We start from the raw sequence: 23635 nt of genomic DNA on the forward strand, positions 1-23635 counted from the left end.
GCAGAAACAAATACAAAAAATGAACGACATGGGGCTCTGTCAAGGCAGGTGCTTAGCGATCGGTGAAAGAATCAACGAAGAAGTGTAGGCCGCGAATATTCGGATCTCTCGAGTCGGGGGACACCGGTTCGTAATAGCATGGAGAAAGTTTCGACGGTGCTCTTAGACAGCCTCCACCAGCGCCTCCCGTCGCTTTTAGCGTACTATACCACGTGAGCTGAGCGCTAGGTAGCGGAATTGCCGGCTTGTCAGTGCTGGTGTGTGCCTTCAATCGCAGAATTGATGAGCATGAATGGGCGCGAAGCCTCGAAGCTAGCTCTGGAGCAGTCGTGATGGTGTTGAAGGTAAGGCAAAATGGGGTAGCAGGCACAGGTAACAAGCTGGCAGCTCAAGCACACGACTGATATCAATTATTGACGAAGAGTCCAGACCCGTAGGTAAATTGTACGACAGAATGAAAGCCTCGTAGTGGGCATAAAACGAGAGACCAAGAAGGGTGGTGGGCTGTGAATGAAATGAGGCGTCGTCAGACGAGGGAGTGAGGGAGAAGAATCAAAATTCAAGGTTGACTTGGAGTTGCCTTTGTCTTGGGCAGGCAGGGGCGGCACCGTCGCAGAGCGGTACCTGCCTGACCCATGGGCAAGGGAGCGCTAGCAGGGATTCCTCGCTTGGGCGAGTCTTAGCGCTCGACTCGTCGGCGGTTGGCAGGGGCAGGGCTGGGCTCTTTCCCTGTTAACGTGCCACTGATGCTAGCCCCCACTCCCACTGTGCGCACTGCGCGGTTCACCGTTTGCGGGCTGCCAAACTGCCAACAAACTCGGGGCTCTAATTAGGTATCCAAGCAAGTACAGGTAACGGGGGTTTTCTGTTTGGCAGAGTCGGACTGTGAGCATGACGCAAGCATAAACGGTTTGCTTACACATGAGCATTTCGTACTCCCAGTGTTCATCCTTAGCCCCTAGTGCCACCGTCACCCAAGCAGCCTAACCTCAGACACCCGCGGTATATGCGAGGAGCTGTCGGGGAGAAAAAGCAAGCATAAGGTAGAGCGCGTCTCGTGGAAGGCGAGTTCCCGCTCCGGCTGGTTGCCCATTTTCCCTGTCACCGGCAAACGTCATTTTACAACCAACAGCTTACCCCATTGCGGATTCGAGAGAACCCAACTGGCAACACGGGCCCCCAAGGGCTCCAAGCAAACTTTTTATGTTGGTCCCGGCGATCCGAAGGGGATGAGCTCCGGCCGCCCGGCGTTCTGGTTACCATGTCGGCCATGACCAGGCTCCTTGTTGGGCACCTGGACTAGTACCAGGTTCCACCGTTCCGGCAATCGACAGGCTAGAGGTGTCAGCGGTAGTAGTGATAGACCAGTGGTAGTGCAGGTCCCCGAGCCGGTGAACCCCATGAACCCCAAGTGTTTGTCACCCAGGGGCCAGCCTCCCAGGGATCATCAGCCGATTCAGCCCAGTTCAAAGCATTAATACGAAATCACACAATGCTATCCATCTAACAGTCACAGCAAACATCATCGTGGTTCCCTATCGACAGGTTAGTTCAAAGCTCGGAAGCACGCTCACCACCAACACAATGTACATACTTACGGGTACTTCGTATTAGCACGGAACAACACTGCTGATCCCGGGTTCCGACCCCAACGGCAAAAACGGCGCATTTTCTGCCAGTACTGCCACGCTTCCAGCTGGGCCCTCCTAAATAATACCCCGTATCCGGCCCCAAGTTAAACGCCTCTTTCGCCTATTCCAGCATGGGTACTCATAGTTCGAAGACTCAAGATGGTGGTGATGGGATTATGTACTGAGTTCTCCGTACGGATACATACATACATACGAACAGCACCTAGCATCCAGGCAAAGTCGTCCAGTTCGTGTCACGCAGGCAGGCCACGGCATCAGTGATACCGGGCACATGCATCTCGCCCCCCCCCCCCCCCCCCCCGTATTACTCGTATTATTACTATCATTACTACATAGTACTACCATAACTTTGTAAGCGGGTTGTCTTGAGACTTGACTCGGCCGTCAACCGATTTAGAACCGCATTGACACCCCCCTGCCCTCCGAAATACATCCCCATCATCACTCGTGTGCGAATCGCAGATTACCGGCGACATGGGGTAGGTTGAGCGAATAACAGTGCCCATTGGGGCCCGCTGCGTCTCCGCAGCCATGCAGCTGTCATTCATCTTCATGCAAGATGCAGGAACACGATCAGACACCGCGACGTTCACGCGTCGCGACTGCTGCAAAAGATCCCGAGAGTCAAATCATAGAGTGCCAGAGCACCGCACAGCCTAGCAAAACAGAACGAAAACGATATCAAAAATTGTTTCATGGAGCCCCGGTGTCAGCTGTCAGGAACACCCCCTCACCTTGGCAATGTGTCAGCCGTTTACGACGCAGTGGTAACCAGCACTAGCCATGGTCAGGGCACATCCAAACTCCAATCCCGAGCAATTGGTTGTGGGCTGGGCAACCTGGTCCGCGGATGGCGTCCGGATGGAACCCTGGCTTGGGCACCATTGCTATGTACACAGTACCACAGTATGAGTATGTTACCTGAGCACGGGTTCTGGCACTTATTGAGCTGCTGTGCGTCAGCAGTGCTGCCGTCACGCCGTCACACAACTGACAAGGAAATTTGTACGGACCAGAAGGGCTGAGGCGCTCATGCCCCCTGAGCGCCATGGGCATGATGCTCGCCATGAACTTTGAAGAGGCTCACCCCAAAGTTCCAAACCGTGCTCCAGGGCTGATGTGGCGTTCCAGTCCTTTCTAACTGCCGGCAGTTAACCCGCCAGCCATCATGGGGGAGTGCCGGCGATATTCAATTGTGCCGTGGTGGCTTGGAGGGCCCTTGAGATTTGGGCCTTGGCTGAACCCCTGTGAACCTGAATGTCCCACCGGCGATTTGCTTTTCCTTGTCACATGTGGAAAGGTGGAGGCTGAGAAATGACGGTTTCTCCCTTTCCCTGCTGTCAATAACCCGCAGAATATGCCAGAAAGTTTCCCCCGCCGGCTCGGAAAAATGTAAATCACTTACATCTCATGGTTTTCCACGCCCATCCCAGCAAGTAGGTACTATCCGTACGGAGTACGTTTATACCAAGAGCAGAGGGAATACCGTCTTACGAAGTAATAGTACTATTACGGAGTAGTGTTATCGCCCAATGTAGTTCGTACAACGGGCCATAGCTGCTAGGTATTCCGAGGCAAAAACAGACACCCTCTACAAGATATGACAGCGAGGATTGACCATACGAAGGTTTGTGTGGCATCAACTGCACCTGTAGAAACACTCGATGCGGTGGGTCAAGTGTCCCGATCGGGATCGGCAGCGCTCTAATCACTGCACACTCCAATGATCCCGATCACAACTGAATGTGACAAGATTTACCTCCACGGTATCCGTACGAACTTCGCACATGTGGTACGAAGTACCTGGCGCCTGCTTATTACTAAGTACAACTTGAAGTTAACAACTGGCCGGGGCAACCCGGCAATACCGAGTCTGTTGACTGAGCAGTGAGGCACGATGCCAAAGCTTCACCCACAACACAAGCTCAATTGAATAAGCTCTCCGTGCTGGCTCCCCTTGTGCTTCTCGTGGCCTTCTGTACGAGGAAGGAATGTATTCCGATGAATCATATTCGTACCAAAGCTGGGTGGTGTCTTGAACACCGTTTTATTTAGATAGGTTCCCTTCTTACGGGCGATAATACGCCGCAGGTAAAAACAATGAGGAAAGTCACTTATGCTGTGTTATCCGTACTGTACTCGTACTACTAGTTTCATAGAGTCCACCCGGAGCTTCTATACTCGGACTCGTACCACATCTCGTACTCATACAATTATGATGAACCCCCCATGGCGTGGCTCGCTCGCGTAGACTTTGATCGCAATCACCACGCAGTGATACAACTATCTCAACCAGCGGCCGATCGAATACCCGGGCGTCAAGCTCCAGTCAATCTCACGAAATCCCTTCGGCACCTGGCCGGGGGGGCAGGGGGCCGGTCGCTCATCACTTTCTTCCCGGGTGAACGCTTCTGCCAATATGAATATTTCTCGAACTCTCTCGAAGGGATGAAGTACGGGCTCCGAAACGCCTTAAAAGAGAAGCGCAACTAACTCTTGCTATGGCTATCACATGAAGCTTGAGGGCGCGGCCAATGCTGTTCGGAACCTGGCCGCATCCAGCGGCGGAAGCAAGGTGGGAAGCCACCGCACGCTGATCAGACGCTGTTGGCTTCCTTCACTCACGAGTTTTATATGGAGGACCGAAATTTCATCAGCAACTGGAACAAGTCCGCCGAGAAAAAACGAAATTGGAACCATCTCGCTCTCGGATTCCCTTTTCAGCCTCGCGCAACCCCGGTCGTGGCCCAGAAAAGGAGCACCCGGTCGTCTGACGAGACTACATCCCGTCTCATGAAGAAAGCGCGCGTTGATATCCCGAGTAGGTACCGTCTTTCCATCGCAAAGACACCCCCAATAACGCCGACGACGATAAACAGGCAATAGGGGGCCGAAAACATCGAAACACGAAATTATTACACGACGTTTCGGCTTGATGGCGTAAAGAGACCCCGGAAAGAACACCCAACGAAACCCCCAGGACGCCTCCCCTATTTTTTAATTCGCGAGTCATAGTCGTTGAGAGGTAGTTCAGGCGTCCAACGGAGGATACCCAAGTCCCAGATGAGCATTAGATTTCGATGGAAACCACATAGTATATACTTTGGCAAGATGATTAGATCGTGTCCAGGGGGGTCAGACTCATACTCATTGAGGTTTGGATTGAGCTATTATCGATGCAAACGCATCCCTCAGCATCCGTAAGCAAGAGCGAGATAATGATAACCTCTGGGATGCTCCTTGTTACTGGGAATACCCGGTTAAATACCCGGATTTGTCCCAATGGTGAAACGGAGGGAAGACGGTCAGCCAGACGTCAGTGAGGATGGCCCTTCCGTTTAATACGAGTACCAAGCTACCAACCACAGGCGGAGACACGCAAACGGCAATGATTCGGTGAGGCACGTGCAACATGGAACATCACCTCACGTTCACCTAGTACAGTTAGGCAGTGACCTCCCGCCACCAAGAGCCAACCATTCCCAACAAAGTACCCCTCTATTCCCCCACATCGTCGCTTCCGGCCCGTTTACCTCCTACAACTTCCAAGTTGACACTACAACATGGCAACGATAAGATTTATCTATTTTGACGTTGACATCTTTTGTCTGCCCTATTAGGTAGTGTCGTCTAGATTTCTATCATACCATCCTCCATCTTCCAAAGGGCCCGCCCTGAGAACTTGTTCCACGCATCCAATTGTCTCGACTCAGTACCCCAAGACGCTTCGGTCACCTGCCTCCACCGACCTCGAGCCACGATCACACCACTACTCCGCCACTTCCATTTATAGCCTCCCTATTTTCCCGGCTTCATTTCAGATCATTCCGGTTAGCATTGCATTGTAGATAGACATGGCTACCAACGGCGACAGCGCATCTGTGCCCCGCGGCGAGTCGCCCACCGGCTCCCCGCGGTCCGCTTCCACCTCGCTCCAGGCTGCTGCGACCATGAACGCAGGCCTCCAGCACGAACACTCAAGGCGTAAGCACGACCTTGCCGCCTCCTTTCAAGCAGAGTCGCTAACTTGGGGTCGCAGGGTCTTCTAGCAGCTCCATGGCGAGAAACCGTGCTTCCCCGCAATCCGGCCGACGACGATCGATCCTCATGAACCTCCAAATCAACGACCCCTCGATCCCCGCCCCGGGCGAGATGGCTACCGACCAGCCTGGGCATCCACTAAGCCCCCAGCTTCTGTCAGGGTCTCCTCCTACGGCTGACCCCCACCACCACCGAGCTCCCAGTTTGGGCGAGCTTCACCAGGAACTCGAGGCAGAGCAGGAGGCACACGTCGTATGTCATATGGGCAAGGGCATTACAATGAGATCAAGGCTAACTTGGCTCAGAACCGTCTGTTGCAGATGATCAGGCAGCAGCAACTGGAGCTCCAACGACTCCAAGCCAACAATCCACAGGCCGCCCAGGCGGAAGGCAGCAGTGCTGTCTCTGAGAGATCCGGGCACGGAACGCCAATTCCTCGCGGCTCCCAGGCCTCGCTGCCCGGCGTCACGCCAGGGGGATCGTACTCGCGCTCCCCGGGCTTTGCCTACCATCGGGGTTCTATGGAAATAGCTCGTGGCGACCTCCAACACCGGTCTAGAACACCAAGTCGCGGTGCGTCACCAAGGGTGCGGTCTACGTCCATAAGCGCGGAGAGCGGTGACTGGGCTCTGGGAGGTCGTGATGAAAGCGCCTTCTACCAGGCCGAAACTCAGATGTTGACGCGCGAGAACCAAATGCTCCGACACCGCATCCGAGAACTGGGTACGCTGAAATATTTTTCCATTCGGACTTTCAAAGAAGAAGGAAAAATGCTAATGCTGTGGTATAGAAAAGCAATTGGCGGACATGACGGTGAGCCCCAATGCGACAACACCCTCGGTGCCGTCACATCTGACGCGCTCGTCCAGCGTCACGGAGGAAGGCGAGTCGTCTGCTAGGAGCGCATCAAAGGAGACCTGACCTGGTCAGCTGTAATCTAATGTGGGTTGTGTGATGCGAGGATCGGTTAAGGGTATCATCAGGGTTTGGCGTTGGGAGAATCCGGCATTGTGATTTCGCTAGGGATCGTCCGTTCAATACTAAGTCCGGATATGGCTTGTTACGCCTACTGTAAAGTGTACCATCAGGCATGACAGTGTGTACTCATAATATGCCATGTGCCCTATTGTGTGAGGCCCATTGTGAGCCCATGTGTGGATACTACTTATGTGGGATACTAATATCAGCTCGGCTCTCCACACGATACCGTCTCCAAACTACCCCGGACCCCAACTTTGCAAGTTGCAACATTCAACTACGAATACAAACAGCAATGCTGGTCAGACCGGGGGCAAGGACAGCCCTTCGAGGTCTCAATGGGGTCCAGAGGGCTTGTTTTAGCTCGACCCGTGCCGCGATGGCGGATTTCACTCATGCTGTGAGTAGCTTCTTATCTTCTATATTCAATGGCGGACGAGATTGTTGCCGTTGCCGGTGCGGAGTAGTTCTCCGAATTCGGCCGACGGCGGCCGACGATCCAACACCAGCACATACGATACAGACATTATGTAGTACATCCCACTGACCCCATTCCCAGGTCATTGGCGGCGGCGTCATCGGCTTAGCCATTGCCCGCCAGCTCTCCCGCCGGCCTGGCACCTCCACCGTCCTGATCGAGCGTCACCCTGCTGTCGGCACCGAGACAAGCTCGCGCAACAGCGAGGTCATCCATGCGGGTATCTACTACGGCTCGGACACCCTCAAGGCGCACCTGTGCATCCGAGGCAAGGACCTACTGTACGATCTGTGCGCCCGCCATGACGTCCCCCACCGCCGCACCGGCAAGTGGATCGTCGCCCAGACCGGCGCCCAGCGCGAGGCCCTCGAGCGTATCGAGCGCCTGTGCCGCGAGGACATTGGCGTACCCATGCGCTGGGTGTCGCGCGACGAGATTGAGAGGGACGGTGAGGGTGTCAGGGCCGATGCGGGAGCCCTCGAGAGCCCCACGACGGGCATCGTCGACTCACACGGCCTGATGACGTGCCTGGAGGGACTGTTCGAGGACGCCGGCGGTGTTGTCGCGCTCAACTCGCCCGTCGAGGGCATCAGCCCCCTGGGCGACAAGGGCAGCGCGGGCTGGCAGCTCGAGGTGCGCGACGGGTCCTCGGGCGAGACGTCGTCCATCACAGCCGAGACCATGATCAATGCCGCGGGGCTGGGCGCCGTGGACGTGCACAACATGATTGTGCCCGCGGAGCGGCGCAAGCAGCTCTTCTACGCCAAGGGCAACTACTTCTCCTACGGGGCGTCGCAGCCGCGCGTCTCGCGCCTCATCTACCCGGCTCCCGAGCCCGGCGCCGGCGGCCTGGGCACGCACCTGACGCTCGACATGGGCGGGCGCCTGCGGTTCGGGCCTGACGTCGAGTGGGTCAACTCGCCGCACGACCTGGCTGTCAACGGGGCGCGGATGGGTGAGGCCGTGGCCGAGATCAGGAAGTACCTGCCGGGAATCGACGTCGAGAGCTTGCAGCCGGACTACACGGGCATCAGGCCGAAGCTGGGCAAGATGGGCGCCGTGGGGACGGGCAAGGGATTCCACGACTTTATCATTAGGAAGGAGGATGGGTACGAGGGCTGGGTGAATTTGCTGGGTATTGAGAGCCCGGGGTTGACGAGCTGCCTGGCAATCGGAGAGATGGTGGAGGAGATCATGTACGGTGGTGTCACGCAAGGATAGCCTTTCTGTGACCTTTCGTTGGATTCTTGATGATCCATTGTACATTCTGTCTGTAGTTAGGCACGGTGCCCAACGGAAATATTAAAGACGACAGGACGCAGGAACATGATAGTTCGCGTATCATGCCTCTCATCTCATACATCGTCGAAACTAACCAATGTCCAAGTAAACTTTTCAGGTCCGCAACCGCCTTTCATGAAACTCGACTTCGCAAACAAGGTACAACAACTCCCACGCGCAACTTGTAGGAACCCCATTCCTCTGAACGCCAATACGCCGCAGCTCATCATATTATATCTTGTACAGACCACGAATGCCGCCCTAACGAAGGTGAATACTCGGCGCAAGCTTCCTGCCCTGGACGTTGACGTGGAATTCATAGATACCGTTCTGCGCGCCGATAAACCTGGAAACCGTGTTAGTACGAGCTATGGTTGGGGCGCTGGACACATGCACTGCACTCACAAAGTACGCCCATCATCGCTCCACGCCAGTCCGGCTGTGTTGTCTGGTGATGGCGGTGTCTCGAAGACGCCATGGTCAGGCAGCGTCCCTCGGATAGCGCTCTCTTCCCAACGGTTGACCACCTGATTGACAAGGGGCACCAGAAGCGACGTCTCATCGTTCTCTCCATCATTCGTGCCGCGTTCTCGGGCTTGCAGGATCTCGAGGACACTGAGATAGGACGGATCCTGCCTCTCTCGCTGGCTGCGCATCGCGGCCACGGTTTCGCCAATTCTCTCCATCCATTGCTGATCAGGCCTCTGTGAGGGCTGCTGTCGCTCGCTGGCGTCACGGAGGAGCTGACGGGTGCTCCGGACACGATCATGTGTGCGCTGATCCCGATAGTTACCCAGGAGGTCACCAATGGCACGGCTCGTGCTGCTGCTGCGCTCCTGACTCCTTCCACTGCCACTCTCATTCTGGCTGTAACGCAGGAAACCTCCTAGAGTGGAGGTTTCAGGCGACTGTCTCGAGGCCGGGGAATCGTCATCTCCTCGTTGATTCGCTCGCTCCCGACGCCGACGGTTTCCCTGGATCGCCTCCAAAACCATCGTCTCATTCGGGGTTAGGGGGTGGTTCAGCGATTCAACGCGTTCTATGGCCCGCCTCCGTGTGTCTGAGAGGTTATTGCCGCCCAGGGCTGATGCTAACTCTCGCCGGTCGCCGCGACGATCGAGGAGCCGCGGGTCGACGGTATTCCGATCGAGGATGTTTATGTGCTCGAAATCGGATTCTGCATTGATGTCGACAATCTGGCGAACGACAAAATTGCTCCTTAGATCGGCAAGTCCTACATGGCCACGATCTTCCGTCCAGGCGAGTATGTCGAAAGGCCCAGGGCAAAACGCCATGTCCCGGATTGCGCCGGCACCAGTCTCTGGCCGCGATGACGCGAATGTTGTGATGAGCGGATCGGCGTCCAGGTCGGTGAGAAGGGTCGCATCAAAGACGGATACAGTCCCATGCTGGGTGCCAACAGCTAGATATGCGCCAGACGTCGAGAAGCAGGCGGCAAAACTCCCACGGCTGTCGGATCGGTCGTCTTTCCTCTGACTCTTGAGCAACAGCCTTTGCTTCTCCTTCCAACAGTACTCGCGCCCGCCCCGAGGGCGCGAGCCAGAATCCGAACCCTTCTCTACACGTTCATGTATGTATAGGTATGGATCATCCAGGATAGATATCAGAAGGCGGCCGTCAGGCGAGATGATGGCTCGGTTGACATAGTCCGGGTAGCCAATCACATCGATTGGCTCGATCCTTTCATTATCTTCAGCCTCGTCGAGATTGACCAAGGTGACAGTTCGATCATTGTTGGCCAAGACTGCGACTGGGAAGGTGTACGCCTGATCGCATGGTGCGAGGTGAGTCGGGGGGATCCAGAGGGTGATGCAGTTGACTCGTTCTTTAGCCAGCTTGACGCTCTTGGCAACCAGGCTCTTGTTTGAGCGCCGGGCTCGGGCAAGCAGGTTGAAGATGGAGTCCTCGCCTGGGGAGGTCAGGCCAAGGGGTAGGCGAGTCTCGGGGTCGAGGTCGAGTAGGTCGAGATTGTCGCTTCCGCCATCGTCGTCATCGTCGTCGAGTCGGATGGCGACGAAATCGCCGTGCTCGCTCCCGCAGCACAGCCACCCGCCTTTCGCTACCAGACACCGTGGGGCAAATGTGAGTAGTTTGATTGTCTCGCACTCTCTCGTTAGAGTGTTGAGACGCTGAACATGGTTGCTGCCGTTGCCTCCGGGGAAGTAGACGATATGGAGCTTCTCGGCGCTGATTAGAGACCGCAGCTGCCAGTGCCTGACGGGCGGGGCAATCGGTCAGAAACTGTAATGGGGTAAAATGGGTATGGGGCTCGGGCCAACATACTGAGAGCGCACGGGGATGCGGTAGTGTTTACGCGCCTTCTTGCACACGATGGTCTCCGTGGGATAGTACCTGATATACATGATTAGATTCATCCGAGATGCAAGACGACGATCTGACGGGGCCAAGGGAGGACAAACGGGCCATCGTCCTTCACAGCCATGGTGGCATAGAGATTGCCTCGGCGCACCTAGTCGCAAGCGCAGCGAGGCTACGAATGCTCTAGTACCAGAGAGGTTGTGCCACCTGCCGGTAGCAGCAGGTCGTAGTGCCCGATCGTGGTTGGTATAGCGCCAGGAAACGCGGGACGCAATGCAAGACACGGCTGCGCAACACCGGAGATGCGGAGATGTCGAGCGAGGATCGAGGGCAGGTCCAACTTCGGGTTGGATGTCGAGGGTCGAGGTCGGGGGAGCCGAGAGTCGAGAGTCGAGGGTTGAGATCAATTCGAGGAGGTGGTGGGAACGGTCGCAATTGCAAGGATGGCAGCGGATATGGAGCCGGGAGATGGATGTTTTGCAGGGTCTGCCGTATTACTCGAATCGAGTTGGCGGTAAGGGAATAGGATGAGGCGGATGACGTCTTGGGCGATGATGCTTTGTGTGGACTTGCAGAGGCGAAAGTCGAAACACCCGGTGACCAGACCAGGCACCATGAGTGTCTTGGTTTGGTGAGGCTACTGTTGCGGGTGGCTTCACTGTGACGAACAGATGCTCCGCCTCACTGCAGCGGCTCGCGCCTCATTGTACTGGGGACGAGCAGTGGCTAATGGCACTCACCTCCTGCATTGCTCACTTTAAAACTTTAATGACAATATGCGGGCACAACGCTGCTACTACGAATATGTACGGAGGACTACGGATACGTACGTGCGACATTTCTTCTTCGGCCACTCTCGCCGGCTACAAGTAGCCAAAGGCGTCCATTCTCCCCGAGGGGAATTACTCCAAGCACCTGGTTAGTTGCGGATTCATAGCACGAGTACGTAGGGCTAGAGCAATAACGGCCTTCATCTTTGACACTGACTCGGCATTCAACTCCAACGCTTAACTGAAATGGACGCTGGTCAGAACTCAGAAGCCTAGGGCCCCGTTCACTCAGACGGCTGGTTATGATTCTGCTTAGTCCGTTGCCTTGTACTGAGCCCGGTACGCCTCTGTCCGCTTAATATCCTCCTCGGAAGCAAATGTCTTCATGCCCGCAACAATGTCGTCCAGCGTCAGAATGGCAAAAATGGGAATCCCATACTCCTTCCTGAGCTCGCCAATGGCACTAGGTCCGGGCTTTGAGTCATCTCCGTCAGAAGCAGGCAGCTTCTCCATGCGGTCTAGAGCAACGACGATGCCGGCAACGATTCCTCCCTCCTTGCGAATCTTGTCGATGGCCTCCCGCTTGGCCGTGCCCGCGGTGATGACGTCGTCGACGATGAGAACCTTCTTGCCCTTGAGAGGCGCGCCAACAATGTTGCCACCCTCGCCGTGGTCCTTGGCCTCCTTGCGGTCGAAAGAGTAGGAGACGGTATCCAGGTTTGACGGCTCAATCTCGCCGAGCTTTATCGTGATGGCGGAGCAGAGCGGGATTCCCTTGTAGGCGGGGCCGAAGACGATATCGAATTCCAGACCCTGCGTCTTCTGGGCCTCGATGATGGTGTGGGCAAAGGCATCTGCAATGGCACCGGCCAGACGCGCCGTGTGGAAGAGGCCAGCATTAAAGAAGTACGGCGAGATCCTCTTGGACTTGAGCTCAAAGCTGCCGAACTTGAGCACGCCGCCAGAGGTGGCGGCCTCGAGGAACTTCTGCTTGTAGGGGGGAAGCTGTGACGCCATCTTGTGCGAGGTGGTGAATTGAAATGCGCTGAAGAGAGAGAGAGATGTATTGTGGTATGGTCTATCCGTACGAATACTTTCCAAGGTCAATCACCGTCACACAACTCAGAGTTTATTAGAGGTTGGCTCAAACTTTTTGCCAGCCCGCCTACCTACTTTGCTAGTCCCACTGCGAAGCGGGCAAGCGTGCGAAATCGGGCTCTGAAGTTCAGTCACCACTGGACCACCCACTGGACCACCCACTGGACCATTGGACCAGAAGTTGGGGCACGCACCGTCATGCGCATGACGGAATCTTTTCGCTCTTTTCCACTCTTTCCACGGGAGCCAGACCACGATCCCCCGGCCCAGCCGACCTGGGCCGACGTTGATCCGACTCCAACCGGCTACTGGTGGGTCTACTTGTGGGGCTCAAGCTCTGATTGCGGCAATGCGTGCGCTTTCCTTTGGTTTCCATGACGGGGGGAGCTAATTTTCCTCGGTCAAAAAAAACTTCGCTGTCCGTCCCTTTCCATCACTCGACTTGTTCTCTCTTCATCACTTCCATCTCCTCCCACCACCTCCCGATTTAGCCTCGTCCTCCAATCTGGGCGCCTCCATCTCTTCTTCTCCTTGTTTTTAATAGTATACCCCTTAATCACACGCAAGATGCTCTCTTCGCGCTTTTCCAGAGCTGTAAGTTCAACCGCCCCGTGTCTCCCGGTCCCCCGACGCGACCGCGAACCACCCCAAAGAGTCTTGACCGGCACCTGCTAACATGTATATCCTTAGCTTCCCCGAGCGACCCCCTTCGCCGCGCGGTCGGCTGGCTTCACCCGGGCTCCTCTTGTGTCCAAGTTTGCCCGCTATGAGTCCACGCAGGCTGGTGAGGGCGAGAAGGTCCAGGGCTCTGTGATCGGTATCGATCTGGGAACCACCAACTCTGCCGTTGCCATCATGGAGGGCAAGACCCCCAGAATCATTGAGAACTCAGAAGGTGCTCGTACCACCCCCTCAGTTGTTGCCTTCACTGAGGATGGTGAGCGCCTCGTCGGTGTCGCCGCCAAGCGCCAGGCCGTCGTCAACCCTGAGAACACCCTCTTCGCCACCAAGCGTTTAATAGGACGCAAGTTCACCGACGCTGAGGTGCAGCGTGACATCAAGGAGGTCCCCTACAAGATTGTCCAGCACTCCAATGGCGATGCCTGGGTCCAGGCTCGTGGCCAGAACTACTCGCCCTCGCAGATTGGTGGCTTCGTCCTCAACAAGATGAAGGAGACTGCCGAGGCCTACCTCTCCAAGAAGGTCAAGAACGCCGTCGTCACTGTCCCTGCCTACTTCAACGACTCTCAGCGCCAGAGCACCAAGGATGCTGGCCAGATTGCCGGTCTCAACGTTCTCCGTGTCGTCAACGAGCCTACCGCTGCTGCCCTGGCCTATGGTCTTGAGAAGGAGGCCGACCGCATTGTCGCCGTCTACGATCTTGGCGGTGGTACTTTCGATATCTCCATTCTGGAGATCCAGAACGGTGTCTTCGAGGTCAAGGCTACCAACGGTGACACCCATCTTGGTGGCGAGGATTTCGATATCCACCTTGTCCGCTACCTGGTTGAGGACTTTAAGAAGACCTCTGGCATCGACCTGTCTGGAGACCGCATGGCTGTCCAGCGTATCCGTGAGGCTGCTGAGAAGGCCAAGATTGAGCTGTCCTCGTCTCTCCAGACCGACATCAACCTTCCCTTCATCACCGCCGACTCCTCCGGTCCTAAGCACATCAACATGAAGCTCACCCGTGCTCAGCTTGAGAAGATGGTTGATCCTCTCATCAGCCGCACCATTGAGCCCGTACGCAAGGCTCTCAAGGATGCCAACCTCCAGGCTAAGGAGATCCAGGAGGTTATCCTTGTCGGTGGCATGACCCGTATGCCTAAGGTCTCAGAGTCTGTCAAGAGCATCTTCGGCCGTGACCCCGCCAAGTCTGTCAACCCTGATGAGGCTGTTGCTATTGGTGCTGCCATTCAGGGTGCTGTCCTCTCTGGCGAGGTCAAGGACCTTCTGCTCCTCGATGTCACCCCTCTGTCCCTCGGTATCGAGACTCTCGGCGGTGTCTTCACCCGTCTCATCAACCGCAACACCACCATCCCCACCAAGAAGTCCCAGGTTTTCTCTACTGCGGCTGACTTCCAGACCGCTGTCGAGATCAAGGTCTACCAGGGTGAGCGTGAGCTCGTCAAGGACAACAAGCTGCTCGGAAACTTCCAGCTTGTTGGCATCCCTCCTGCTCACCGCGGTGTTCCCCAGGTCGAGGTTACCTTCGACATTGACGCCGACTCCATCGTCCACGTCCACGCCAAGGACAAGTCCACCAACAAGGACCAGTCCATCACCATTGCCTCCGGCTCTGGTCTCTCTGACAACGAGATTCAGCAGATGGTTGAGGACTCTGAGAAGTATGCTGAGGCCGACAAGGAGCGCAAGGCTGCCATTGAGGCTGCCAACCGCGCCGACAGCGTTCTCAACGACACTGAGCGTGCCCTGAACGAGTACGCCGACAAGCTCGACAAGACCGAGGCCGAAGGCATCAAGGAGAAGATCACCACTCTCCGCGAGTTCGTCGCCAAGAGCCAGTCTGGCGAGGGTACTGCCACTGCTGCCGAGATCAAGGAGAAGACCGACGAGCTCCAGATGGCCAGCCTGAACCTCTTTGACAAGATGCACAAGGCCCGCAACGAGAGCGGCGAGTCCCAGTCTGGCGAGGGCCAGCAGCCTCCTGAGGGTGAGAAGAAGGACGACTCCAAGCCCTAAACAGCTTGAAGAGTTGACCATGTGAAAACACTTCATTCTAAACCCCCCTAAACAAACTATGAGACAGAGGCGCGAGATAGATCGCCTCAGTTCTCGTTGTATTCATCCTGTATTCATACCTCCGCCTCAGCCGCTTTGTGTACAATTTTATTGTCTTTATACCATGGTTGGCGGAAAGGCGTTGGAGCATTAAAAACTTTTTCAAGGAAATCTAGTCGGTCTGTATTATGAACTTACGGGGCGAGGGCATGACGGGGGCAGCTTGGTTTGAATGTATGAAAGACCTTTGCATAGGTATTTAGATAATCACATCCCCCCTCCATGTTATTCGAACTTCATGAATACTCAGGTGACGGCGGAATCTTAATGTGAAGTCTTGGCCCTCTCAGCATCACATTACGTAGTACCAAAGCGATTCTATCAACAGGCCGTACCATACTTACCTAATGCATGTGTAACATACGAGTACGAGACTACTATTATAGAACAGATTAAATTGGGGAGTCAGACACAATTGGATGCAGTGATGAGGGTATGATTGAATTCTGCAGCACGCCGTCGCTGCATAGATCGCTTTACTGTTCCTTTTTGGAATGATCCTAATATCTCTACGACCGTCCAAACCCAAACCAACCCCTCTTGGCGGGCTGTTGCTTCTCGGCCTCCTGGGTTGTTGCGGCCGCCTGGGCCGGCTCGGCGGCGCGGGGGGCTTTGCCGGGATAATCGATGTAGTTCCAGGCGACGTCGAGGAAAATGGGCTTGACGGGGATGAGCGCCAGCTTGGGAGGGAACTCGACAATGTTGTCCCGGTCAACGCTGCCGACGGGGTACTCGTGGAGCTGCTCGACAAGCGGCAATTTGGCGACCCGGGGGACGGCTTCCTTACTCTCCTTGCGAAGATTATCAATGTGGACGATGGCCCGGTGGCGCTGGAGCTCGCCGCTCAGTAGCTTGGTGAGGAAGTCGATGTCGTCTTTACCAATGTCGGCATGCAGAGGTCCGCTAGGCTTATCCTCCGTACTGGGAAGCTGTGATGCTGCTTCCATGCTGAGGCCTAGCGAGTGGTTGATGAGGGCAAGAGCATTGGTGACATTACCAATGATGGCATGCGAACGAGCAATGGACAGGTTTCTGTTGTAATGTTAGCAGGTCTACTTAGAAATCTGGGGTTGGAAGAAACCTACGAGAGCGCCTGGAAGTACTTGACAGAGGCGTCGAGCTTGGCAGCCAGTTCTTCGTCCGCGGCCACGCCGGGGAGTTCCTTGATGGACTGCAGGTTTTGCAGGTTGCCATCGTAGAGCGCAACCTTCTCCTTGAGCTTGGCGATCTTCTTGCTGGGTGGCAGTTCCTTCTCCGCCTTTGTCGGTTCCTGACCGGCCGCCTTGGAAATCTTGCGTCTCATGGATGAGCTGTACTGCTCCACTGCACCGTCTTGGTCCCCAGTAAGGGCTCTGTTGCGGCCAATCCGCCAGCTGAGCATCTCGTAGTTGACGGCCGTGCGAGTGATTTGTAGGCTCTGCATCCTGGGGTCCCCTTGGCCAACGCCCTCTGCTCTCAGCTCGTCAATGGCTTGCTTGGTCGCGTCGACTGCGTCTTGAGAGGTAGAAAGGATCTCGTCGTATGCACCTGCCACCTCGAACGGATTGGCCCCTTCAAGCGACTCCAGCTTCTGCGATAGCCTGGACTTAGCCTCATCCACTGAGGCCCATGCCAAAGCAATTTGGGCATCCTCAATCTTAACTTCGCGGTTCCTCCAGGTCAAGGTAGTCGGTGCACCTTCGGCACCTTTGGCGGAGCCTTTTTCGCCTTGCTTCAGGATGCTGGGATCGATCTTGTTGATCTCTCCAACCAAGGCGCTGTCGGATTGGGGGAACGCTTTGCGCGCAATGATAGGGATGGGGATCGTCCGTGGTGTCTTCAGACGGTACGCCGCGTATCGGATGGAGGGATCAATCGTCTCGGAAAGGAGGTCTGTGAAAATGTCGCCCTTGGCGGAGGTAGACAGAGCGGTGTAAATGATACGGCAGGTCGAATAGCATCGGAGACAAGGCTCCCAGTCTTGCTTCTCAAAAAGGGTCGCCCCGTGAATCATGGCAGCGTACGCCTTGGCTTCGAGAATGTCGGTGGTAGATGCACCCGAGACGTCAGCCTGAGATAGGGCCTCGACGAGTTGGTCGGCCGAATTGGCGGCCTTGTGGAGGCGTGAGATGATGTGCGATCGCGTGCGGCCGACGATTCCCTTTTGGTCGGCTGTGTGAGAGGCCTTGAAGCTCATCGCTTGCGCCCACGCGCGTTCGCTGGCAAGAAGGGACAGGTAGACATGTCTAGTAAGGTTAGCTGTGAGATCGCATAGGAATTCAGAGCCAAGGCGTCGCACTCCCGGTTCTGACCAATATTATCAGCAGTGATGTGGTCCTTCTTGTTGAACTTGCCCCGATTCTTGGTCACAATACCCAGTTTCTTGCGCGCATTAAGCAGCCTCTTGGACAGCTGTGAGTGATAGGTGGCATAATCGCCATAGAGGAGAGCTTTGTCGCGGCCCTGGACAATGTAGCTGGTGATATCCATGGTGGAAAAAGAGAGGCCTTCCCATTCAATGCAAGGTGTATTGGGACGTTTCCAGGCCTCGGTTTCGCAGTTGGTTTCCCGCAGTCCAGGGAAGCACAAGGGGCCTGATACGTATTGTCGTCGTCCGTCGGCGATATTTTGGACCACACTCGACTTTGATTTGAGGCTCACAGAGGGGCGGTCAATGGCGGGGCACCTCAGGCCTGATTGAATATTATGTAAGCAGAGACAGAGGAGTTCGTGACCACTGTGGTGCTAGCTAGGCGTTGCTGGATCCCACTCCCATTTGCTACACAAGTTCCATTTTATCGTGCACGAGGATGCTGCAAATTTTGAAATTCAGATGCCAACAAGGTAGTTACTTAGTTCCATATGAGGATGAATATTGAAATCTACTCTGGCCAATATTTGCGGCCGCTGCGGTCTAGAATAAATCCGAGGGGCGAGCATTATTCATACTCCTTAGTATTTGCCTTTTGGGTGCGGGAACGGAGGAGCCTCGTGACCTTCACATGTCGGTAGTACGATCTATTTGGGCCGCATGGCGAGATTGAACCAGATAGAAGCGTGGAATGTAAAATTTTGCAGCCTCTGTGACGATTAGCATCTCTTGGTGTCTCCTGCTTATCTTGGGTTGGCAGGCTGGCATCGGCATGTAAGTGCTCACGTGGACAAACGAGGCGAGCGGAAGGCGGAAACAAGGCGTCGAGGCCTTCCTTCCGCCTTTGCCATGGGGCCGGTGGGCAATGCACGGACCACAAAGCCGGGCGGAGAAGGGCCAACTCTCCCAAATCCCCAGCAGGCCACCCTGCCAAGTCATGGCAAGTGCCCCCCAAGCCCCCCACCATCAGGCCCAAGGCCCCAAACACTGCCGTGCAGGTGACCTCCGGGGCTGCATGCAGGCCGCAGCAACACCTACAGCTCCAGGGCGGGTGTAGGACTGCAGGCGCCCTCACGCCTCGCGCCTTCGCTGCCAGGCTCCAAGCAGCCAAGCAGCCAAGCACCTCAGCCAAGCAGCTGCTAAGCACTTGCCCCAGGCTTCACCTCAGGCACCTCGAGAGAGTCATGCATCCCGATGCATCCCGCCATCCACCACCACCCATCCACCAATCCACTTCCGGGCCGCTTCAACCTCATCTCTGATTTCTTCCACCTCCACCACCGTTGCCTCACTTCTTGCGCGTCTTCATCTTTATGAACTGTGAACTACGACCTCAGCCTCGCCACGAATACCCACAGCGGCAAAACCACCACCTCGCGGGGTGCCCCTCCATGCGTGTGGAAACCCTCTGATGCGCGTCACACGCCGCCGCCTGTGCCTGTTGTCCTCCGTCCCTTGACTCTTCACTCTCCAACAACTTGTCGGACCGTTCCAACCACGAGCAGTCTTTCTGAGTATCGCTATTTCGAACATTCTCCACCCGAGCAGTCCTCGAACTCGACACCCCTTTTTGAGCTGAACGCCGGCATCTCACGTCGCTTCCTTCACTCTCTCCCGACGCAGGTGGCCTGTGATGACTCTGGTTCCTCGGTACAAACACTGAGCGTGCCATCGCTTTGTCAAACTTTGACCTGCCTTTTGCAACCCTGTCGCCAGTGTGCGGCGGCACGTTGTGAGACATGGCTACCAACGGTACTCCCTCCAATCACCACCACCATCATTATCATCATCACCCGCTCTCATCGCCATCCTCTCAGCCCGAGTCGCAGCGCGAGGGCTTAGTCAAACCCATCCCAGACTTCCCTCGTTACTTCTCAACTACCTATATTGACACCCATATCCAAGGTCACAACTCTCCTGCCCGCAACAATGCTCCAGTATGGAGTCCTGCTGCTCTTCTCCAGCCGAATCGCAGGTCTCCGGCCTCAGCGCAGCTCACAAATGCGCGTTCGGTTCCGCCCCCCGTCCCGCGCCAAGTTCCACAGATGGCGGCGCAGCCCGGTTATGGTAGCTCCATGGTGTTTCAGTTCTCAAGTCCCAATGGAACTCCGTCAGCCGGCCCTTCCAGTGAAGCATCAACGCCTGTGAGCAGCGACGCTCAGGGTACGGCTGCCCCTGTGAACTGGTTGGAAAGGATCCACAATGTCCAAGCCCGCACAGAGGCACCTGAAGCCAAGCGCCGCAGGGTTGACTCAGATGATGACCAAAACGGCACTAAAATGCCTGTCCGCGGCAGCAGTGGAATCTTAGGTCAATATGTTAAGGATAAACGCCTAGAGTCGAGCAGTGTTTCAACTCCTCAACAGATGCCCCAATCAATGACCGTCGACCTTACCAGCGGTATGTATCCCATGGTAAAAGCATATCTTTTAACTCACTAACTTTCTATCTTAACAGGGACCGATGATGACGTGGTGACTGTTGAAGACCCGAGGGACGAGGAAGTCTGTTATGGCCTGATCAAAACCAGCCTCAATTGCTCCAGAGTCCCTTCTGCGAAGCCGGGAAGTCAGAGCCTCTGGGGTGCCGGTTATCAGCCGGCTATCAAGGTCGTTCTCAAGCGGCAAGTCGGCGACAAAACCAACAGAATCCAGGCGTACGATCATACGAGGGAGATCATCGGTCAAGTTGATGCTACGAGTGCCGTGGGACTATCCCCTCTGCTGGATGCAAGGATCAACATGAGGACAGAGTGTCGGCTCCCACCGCAGCCAAAGCGACCGGGCGAGGAGCCGGGTGAACCCATCTCGCGGTCCTACTCGCTTGATATTACTCTCTACGGCCCACTCAGATACGCAAAAAACGTCGGCGGCTGGCTCATTAAGCACAATCTTCGACTTGTTGCGCCGAGTCTCGTTCAAAAAGGGATCAAGGTCCAGAATCCTCATGTCAGCCAGTTCCAGCCTCCCCCGCCAAGGGTATATCCCACCAACTCTGAGGGATCTGTGGCTCTTTCCGCCAATAGAACTGTGGAGGAGATGAAGTCTGAAATAATGGGAGTGTTCGATTCTCTCACCCGCTCCGAGGACCTCCCTATAGCGGAACCTGACTCGAGCATCACGACACCCTTGCTTAAGCATCAAAAGCAGGGCCTATTCTTCATGCAGTCCAGGGAGGAGTTGCACCACACGCGCCCTGAAGAAAAGGCAATGGTATCATTCTGGAAGATCAGGGTGATGCCCACGCAGGAGAAGAAATACTACAATGTCATCACACAACACAGCCAGAGAGAGGCTCCTCCAGAGACCCGCGGGGGGATACTAGCCGATATGATGGGCCTTGGAAAGACACTGAGTATCCTCTCACTTGTCGCCAGCTCGTTCGATGCTGCTCGTGCATGGGAAGCCGCCACTCCGATGCAGCCAACCGCCCCCGAGACGAAGCCATCACGGCACGATATGCTTTCTAGCCAGTCGCCTCTAAGGCTAACACCACTCATCCGGAATGTCAAGACGACATTGCTTGTCTGCCCTCTGAGCACTGTGACCAACTGGGAGGAGCAGATCAAAGCTCACACACGCGAGGGTAGCATCTCCTACCATATCTACCATGGCTCTAACCGCATAAAAGACCCGGCCAAGCTTGCTACGTTTGACTTGGTTATCACCACCTACGGTTCGGTATCTAATGAGCTAAGCTCGCGGAACAAGGGTAAAAGTGGTGTATATCCTCTAGAGCAATTAGGCTGGTTTCGAATCGTCCTTGACGAAGCGCATATGATTCGCGAACAATCGACATTGCAGTTCAAGTCAATTATCCGCCTCCAGGCACAGAGACGCTGGGCGGTGACAGGAACCCCTGTCCAGAACCGGTTGGAGGACTTTGCATCGCTACTCGCATTTCTTCGCCTGCATCCATTCGAACATCGAAGCAAATTCACCCGCTACATCGTCGAACCTTTCAAGGCTGCCGACCCAGAAGTGGTTCCAAAACTCCGTATCCTGGTTGACACCATCACACTCCGACGCTTAAAGGACAAGATCGACCTACCACCGCGTGAAGATCTTGTAGTCAAGCTCGACTTTAGCCCAGACGAGCGTGGTGTGTACGAGATGTTTGCCAAGAACGCCAAGGAGAGAGTTAACATTCTCGCTGGCTCTAACAACGGGCAAGCACTCGGTGGCAATACTTACATTCATATCCTCAAGTCTATCCTCCGGCTTCGACTACTCTGTGCCCACGGAAAAGACCTTTTGAATGAGGACGACCTCGCATCCCTCCAAGGAATGTCAGCGGAGATGGCTATTGACATTGATGATGATGACGAAAACGACAAGCCAGCCTTGTCCGATAGAAAGGCCCATGAAATGTTCACACTAATGCAGGAGACCAACAACGACGCTTGCATAGAATGCAGCAGGAAGCTAGGGACCAGCGAAGGCAGCAACATCGAAGGGGAGGGCCAAGATGACATCTTGGGCTACATGACCCCCTGTTTCCACGTTCTATGCCGGTCGTGCATCAACAACTACCGGGACCGAGCGAAATCCATGCTCGAGCCCGGGAAGTCTACTGGTCCTTGCCCTGTCTGCAACACGTACGTTCAGTTCGAATTTGTCCAACTTCGTCGCCGAGACGTCGACGCTGAGCACGATGGGCCCCCCAAGTCCCAGGGGAAGGCATCCAAGAAGACTTTTGACAACTACTCTGGACCCCACACGAAGACAAGAGCCCTCGTTGAGGATCTACTAAAGTCGAAGGCTGAAAGCGAAGCCAACCCAACTGAACCACCCATCAGATCAGTCGTCTTCTCGGGGTGGACCTCCCATCTTGATCTTATTGGAATGGCCCTCAAGGCAGCTGGGATTACGTTCACTAGGCTGGACGGTGGTATGTCTCGCACCGCCCGCACTGCGGCGATGGATCGCTTCCGCGAGGATGACTCTGTTCACGTTATTCTTGTGTCCATCATGGCCGGGGGCTTGGGTCTCAACCTGACCTCGGGAAGTAACGTATATGTGATGGAGCCCCAGTACAATCCGGCAGCTGAAGCCCAGGCCATCGATCGCGTTCACCGACTCGGCCAGAAGCGACCGGTTCGCACCGTCAGATACATTATGCGGGGCAGTTTCGAAGAGAAGATGCTTCAACTCCAGGACAAGAAAAAGCAGCTCGCAAGCCTCAGCATGGATGGTCAGAGTAAGGCTCTGGACAAAGGCGAGGCCGCCGTTAAGAAACTGGCAGACTTGCGGAGCCTTTTCAAATGATCTCCATCCAACTTCTATCCCTTTACGATTACTACGCGACTATGTCTGATGGATTTTACATGTTTGATACATATCTAGCATTTGATGGGCGTTACAGTTGGTTTTCTTCTGATTACTGGGTACGAGCCAAGGAGGCAGGTCTTATTCGCCTTTTAGTTATGGGTTTATCGGCGACGGTACATGATGAGCATAGAGCGCATAGGCGCGGCAGAGCATGCATCATGGTATCTATTACAACTGGCTCTCACGAAAAGCTGGCTGGAAAGGGGCGAAGAGGTGCGTAAGGGCGGAATAGACTCGGTCAGAGGGTATTCAACGGTTCATGTGGCTAGTATCCCATCTCGAGAAAGCTACCAGAGTACCCTTTACGTTTAATGATATGACTGGTAATACCAGTGCAACCACAAATGCTTTCCTAACTTTCGTAACTTTTAGCCGCAATTCGTGTGAATACGAGTAGTTCATTGGTATCTCATCTCAAAAAAGAAAGCACCCCCAGTGCGGTTCAACCTAGCTCCCAACGCCTACGTTCCCAACACAACACAACACACCCACCCAGTAAGTGTCACGATGGTGTC

The 23635-nt window shown here is 55.2% G+C and overlaps 7 protein-coding genes across 7 annotated transcripts; 4 read left to right on the plus strand and 3 right to left on the minus strand.

Moving 5' to 3' along the window:
• Nucleotides 1-5506: 5506 nt before the first annotated feature.
• On the plus strand, nt 5507-6614 carry ACO1O0_004144 (uncharacterized protein; the record flags this gene model as incomplete). Its single annotated transcript, XM_083193586.1, has 4 exons — nt 5507-5636; nt 5692-5945; nt 5999-6416; nt 6484-6614. The coding sequence occupies 4 exons, from the start codon at nt 5507-5509 to the stop codon at nt 6612-6614; spliced, it is 933 nt and encodes a 310-aa protein (XP_083050534.1).
• Nucleotides 6615-7050: 436 nt separating this feature from the next.
• On the plus strand, nt 7051-8370 carry ACO1O0_004145 (FAD dependent oxidoreductase; the record flags this gene model as incomplete). The annotated part of the gene is made up of 2 exons (XM_083193587.1): nt 7051-7071; nt 7231-8370. The coding sequence occupies 2 exons, from the start codon at nt 7051-7053 to the stop codon at nt 8368-8370; spliced, it is 1161 nt and encodes a 386-aa protein (XP_083050535.1).
• Nucleotides 8371-8691: 321 nt separating this feature from the next.
• Nucleotides 8692-10814, minus strand: ACO1O0_004146 (uncharacterized protein; the record flags this gene model as incomplete). Its single annotated transcript, XM_083193588.1, has 3 exons — nt 8692-8776; nt 8836-10665; nt 10735-10814. 3 exons carry the CDS (start codon nt 10812-10814, stop codon nt 8692-8694), a joined length of 1995 nt encoding a protein of 664 aa, XP_083050536.1.
• A 1038-nt stretch (nt 10815-11852) lies between these two features.
• URA5 (orotate phosphoribosyltransferase URA5) lies at nt 11853-12557 on the minus strand (the record flags this gene model as incomplete). The annotated part of the gene is made up of 1 exon (XM_083193589.1): nt 11853-12557. One exon carries the CDS (start codon nt 12555-12557, stop codon nt 11853-11855), a length of 705 nt encoding a protein of 234 aa, XP_083050537.1.
• Nucleotides 12558-13205: 648 nt separating this feature from the next.
• Nucleotides 13206-15341, plus strand: SSC1 (heat shock protein 70 family; the record flags this gene model as incomplete). The annotated part of the gene is made up of 2 exons (XM_083193590.1): nt 13206-13232; nt 13329-15341. 2 exons carry the CDS (start codon nt 13206-13208, stop codon nt 15339-15341), a joined length of 2040 nt encoding a protein of 679 aa, XP_083050538.1.
• A 608-nt stretch (nt 15342-15949) lies between these two features.
• Nucleotides 15950-17909, minus strand: SRP68 (signal recognition particle subunit SRP68; the record flags this gene model as incomplete). The annotated part of the gene is made up of 3 exons (XM_083193591.1): nt 15950-16472; nt 16526-17665; nt 17719-17909. The coding sequence occupies 3 exons, from the start codon at nt 17907-17909 to the stop codon at nt 15950-15952; spliced, it is 1854 nt and encodes a 617-aa protein (XP_083050539.1).
• A 1926-nt stretch (nt 17910-19835) lies between these two features.
• ACO1O0_004150 (SNF2 family N-terminal domain-containing protein) lies at nt 19836-23057 on the plus strand (the record flags this gene model as incomplete). The annotated part of the gene is made up of 2 exons (XM_083193592.1): nt 19836-20190; nt 20248-23057. 2 exons carry the CDS (start codon nt 19836-19838, stop codon nt 23055-23057), a joined length of 3165 nt encoding a protein of 1054 aa, XP_083050540.1.
• Between the last annotated feature and the right edge of the window lie 578 nt (nt 23058-23635).

This window comes from Amphichorda felina (genome assembly GCF_050947745.1).
Source record: "Amphichorda felina strain 45539 chromosome Unknown scaffold_4, whole genome shotgun sequence".
Taxonomy (NCBI): Eukaryota; Fungi; Ascomycota; class Sordariomycetes; order Hypocreales; family Bionectriaceae; genus Amphichorda; species Amphichorda felina.